Source organism: Nicotiana tomentosiformis, chromosome 11 (genome assembly GCF_000390325.3).
Source record: "Nicotiana tomentosiformis chromosome 11, ASM39032v3, whole genome shotgun sequence".
In the NCBI taxonomy this organism is placed as follows: Eukaryota; Viridiplantae; Streptophyta; class Magnoliopsida; order Solanales; family Solanaceae; genus Nicotiana; species Nicotiana tomentosiformis.
The window spans coordinates 102,821,254-102,825,506 of record NC_090822.1 but is presented as its reverse complement, the minus strand read 5'-3'; the positions used below and the strand labels follow the sequence as shown (position 1 = coordinate 102,825,506).

The following is a 4,253-nucleotide window of genomic DNA, read 5'->3' as shown; positions in this document are numbered from 1 at the left end:
GGGGTTGAGTTACAAAATAGTATTTGTAATTTAAACTTGTGCTTGAACATGCATTTCACTTGAAAAAATATTGTAGTTAGGGGTGTTCATAAAAATCCGAAAAAGCGAACCAAGTCGAAAACCAACCCAAACCGGCCAAAAAAATCGACACCTTTTTAGTTTGGTTTGGTTAGATTTTGGTTTTGAATTTTAAAAACCGATCAAATTTGGTTTGATTTTGATTTTAATAAAAAAATAACAGAAAAAAATCGAACCAAACCGACTATAGAATTACATATTTAAAATTTATTATTACACCTATATACATTCTAAAATTTTATGGTATATGTTAATAGTTTGCATTTTTAGTCTAGTTCTTTGCTATTATAATAACCTAGTTCTTTTTCTTTACATTTTAGTTTGATTGATAGTTTTCTTTTGCTAAGTACAATAATCTATTTCATGATAAAAATAATCTATTTTTACTTGAGTCTTTAAATTATTCATCAATATTTGATTCAATTATCATCAATATATCTTGGGAAATGATACATTCTCAAAGAGCAATTAGTTTGATAGTGTTATGTTAAAAATATAGTCGACGGAATATGTGTTTGATAGTGTATGTCTCATATTTAAAAAAAATAATAAATAATCGAAACCGAAAAATCGACATAAACCAAATCGATAAAAAAATGACTTAATTATTTTGGTTTGGTTCAAATATTTAAAAAAACGGCTTACTTGATTTGGTTTCTTTTTAGGGAAAAATCGATCTAAACTGAACCATGAACACCCCTAGTTGCAATATTGTAAGTGAGAAAAAAAGTTTTCCTGAATATTTTAAAAAACGCATTTTCGAAAAATTCTCAAAAAATTACAAAATTTCATGGACAAACACATTTTTGAAATTTGTTTTTGAGAAAGAGAATTATTTTTATGGACAAACGGATATAATCACACATTTTAATGTAGTAAAATTAAAATGGCAGGGGAAAAGATACTGAAAGCCATTAGATGCTTACATTCATGCTTTCATAATAACATTACTCTAAAACTTATGTTAGTCATCTAATTTATGTCGAATTTTCGGCTACTTTCGCCACTGTAATTGACAAGGCTGTGGTATTGGATTTCCCTACTATTACTTTCAAGCTCCTCGGATCAATGACACAACAAACTAGCATTATGATTTTGATTCAATATGGTTTGATTTTTTAGGATGTTTTGGGGCTATTTGAGGATCAAGTGTTTGTATTGTGGATGGGTTAAGACATGTATTCTGTAGTCTGTACTATGAAGTATCTAGCAATATCTGATATCCTTTCATGAGTCTTTTTCAATATCTTGTGACTAATAATGATTATAAAATAATCACTGAACTAGAGAACAAATTTAACTTTTGACTTTTCATTACCTATGCTAGCTATCTACATGCTAAAATTTATCTTCTAATATATCATACTGACCCCATTATACCAAAGTTTGTCTGCCATATGTTGCTTCTATTATCACTAATCAGAAAATACAACAACACAAGTGAAATCCCACAAAACTTTTAACTATAATGTGTACGCATACCTTACTCCTATCTTATAAAGGTAGAGAAATTATTTTCGATGGACCCAACTCAAGAACATTAAAAATAACATAATTAACAAACAATAATAACAATAAGGTAACAAGGCAACGGAAACATCATTAATCAGAAAATATCCATCCAAAAATCATGTTTTAGAAAAAGAGAAGAAATCTATGTCCAAATTTAGATGTGGAAAGGAAAAGGGTGAAAATTTTTGTTGTGAAAAGGAAGTATTACCATGGGCAGGTCTTTAAGGTCAACAAAGCATTTCAGATAAAAAGGTGATAATATTTTATTCCAGAATTTTGTTTAGCTCAAAGAATATCACAGTAACAAAAGGTAGAATTTTTTTCCAGCAAAGAGGAAAAGTTAGATTCTTTGATTCCTCCTTTTACAGCCTTTCATCTATTTTGCATATTCTCATTGTCAAAAACTCCATTTTTGAAGCTGCAGTACAATAGTCTTTTCAGAGTAAGAAAAGAAAGGAAGGAAAACATGGAAATCTTGATCAAGAAAGTTCATTTTATAGTCTTTTTCCTTTCTTTGAACTTTTACATGTCTCAAGAAGCACAAGCAGCAAAAAACTACTGTGGTAATATTAGAATTGAAGAGCCCTTTGTTTCTCAAAACTCAACAGATTCATCTTTCTTGAAAAATATGGTCTATTGTAGATCAGAGATTTTATACTATAGAACTTCTCTTGGCCTATTCCAAGTTTCTTCAATTGATTACAAAAATAAAGTGCTTACTCTTTCTCATAGTTCTTGTTCTACTTCATCTCATTATGTATCTCCAAAAGATTTATCTTTTGGATTTCCTCCTCCCCCTAAGCCTAACTCATTACTCCTATTCAACTGCTTAAATCCTAAGGGAAATACATCAACTTTTCAAAATTGTCCTTACTTGAAAAATGAGAAAGATTCTTCTTTAAAGTTGTGTAAAGAAGGTCTAATAACACAAAGGTCATCTTCTTGTTTGATGGTTGATGATGTTCAAGATTTGGGAAATGAGTTTCATCCTAAAGATTTGAACTGTTCACATTATAGAAGAGTTTATAAAAGCAATTCTCAAGATGGGAAAAGTGAGAAACTTGAGTTAGGGACAAGGATATCTTGGGATATTGACCATGTACCAAATCCTTGTGATGAGTGTAGAAAGCCTTATGGTAATTGTGGAGTTGGATTGAGATGTCTTTGCCATGTAACCCAATGTAGTAAGTTCTCTTATCTCATAAATCAGAAGTTCTTACACTCAAAACTTCCTTTTTTTCTAGTCAAATAATTGTGTTGGCTCTTATTTTGGTGTTTTTTATGCAGGGGTAGAGGTTTCTGCTGGTCTAATTCCAAAACCTAGTGGTATTATGCTCTTCTCTTTGCTTTGCTTAATTGTTGTAATGGATCTTCTCGAGTCAGTCGTGGTGTAATTGGTAAAGTTGCTGCCATGTGATTAGGAGGTCACGGATTCGAGTCGTGGAAACAGTTTTTTGCAGAAATGCAAATTAAGACTGTGTACAATAGGCCCTTATGGTCTGACTCTTTCCCGAATTCTGCGCATAGCGGAAGCTTAATATACTAGGTTGCCTTCTGTGGTTTTTGGATCTTCTTGAAGTGGTTTTAAGATAACTAAGTTCTTTCCTTTGTTGCAAAAACAAGATGTATTTAATTTACTTTCATTTCCAAAGAATGAGAATTTGTAATGAACAATATATTTGAGGATGTACATTGTACTATATGACATTGTGCAATCATTTTGTACTAAAAAGGGGATGGAGATTTCCTGGATAATACTTTATCAATATATGTCTACTGAAAATTACTAGTGGTGTGTTGCCTTTTTCCACTTATTGTGTCTAAACTTTTTGAATTGAGCAACTTATGGAACATGTAGGGACATTTACAGCCCTTTAGATGAATGCATTGTTGAATTTAAGCTTTTTCATTATGCTGTAAAGTCATGTCATTGTTTGCAAAAAGTTATATGAATCCACATTTTTTCTAGAAATATGCATGTGGTAGGGACCAATTTTGAGGCAACCAAAATATGGTATCCTATCTTGTGATTATAGAAGAGTTGTCTTCTGGAGTGAGGTGAGAATTTGTTGAGATAAATACCAAAGGTTACATTAGTTCAAAACAGTGAAAATATGATGAAATATTCTTGTTTAGAAACAAGTTCTTTTAGGTTGAATGACCAAGAGACTCAAATGTTTCATAGTACTAGTAATTTAATGCATGTACTGATCCTTTTGCATCTCAAACGACAATATATTTTCGCTTTGGCTTCAGAGTTTTCTCGATTAGGGATAGCATAATCGATTATGGACCCTCTTTCTGATAGTATGTTTCTGAAGAAAAGGATTATGCTGTAAATTTCTCTTTCTTGGCCTCCTGAAATTGGAGTTCTGAAGTTGATTTTTGATTATTTTTCGCCTTGTTGAAACATCATTACAGCTTTGATGGGGTAAAGTGCAAAAATTTAAAAATTTACGTAATCAGGTTTTTTATAATGTACTTACAAGCTAAGTTGCTCGGACATGGATGCGGGTGTCCGACACGGGTGCGAATCTAGAAGTCAGATCCTTCGAGATGTAAATTCTAAGATTCAGGGATATGGATCCTAGTACGGATACGAGTGCGGGGATCCGGCTAAAAATAATTTAAAAAAATAAAAATATAAAATATCTCTAAATTAT

At 31.4% G+C, this 4,253-nt stretch overlaps 1 protein-coding gene across 1 annotated transcript; it reads left to right on the top strand.

Moving 5' to 3' along the window:
- Positions 1–1,910: 1,910 nt before the first annotated feature.
- LOC104093875 (uncharacterized) lies at positions 1,911–3,400 on the top strand. The gene is made up of 2 exons (XM_009599705.4): positions 1,911–2,774; positions 2,878–3,400. Exons 1-2 carry the CDS (start codon positions 2,057–2,059, stop codon positions 2,982–2,984), a joined length of 825 nt encoding a protein of 274 aa, XP_009598000.1. The 5' UTR covers positions 1,911–2,056; the 3' UTR covers positions 2,985–3,400.
- Positions 3,401–4,253: the final 853 nt, after the last annotated feature.

Excerpts from the sequence above, each read along its gene's own strand:
- LOC104093875 (XM_009599705.4), top strand. The coding sequence starts at position 2,057 with ATGGAAATCTTGATCAAGAAAGTTCATTTTATAGTCTTTTTCCTTTCT. Across the intron at positions 2,775-2,877 it reads TTGCCATGTAACCCAATGTA|GGGTAGAGGTTTCTGCTGGT; the intron begins GTAAGTTCTCTT and ends TTTTTTATGCAG.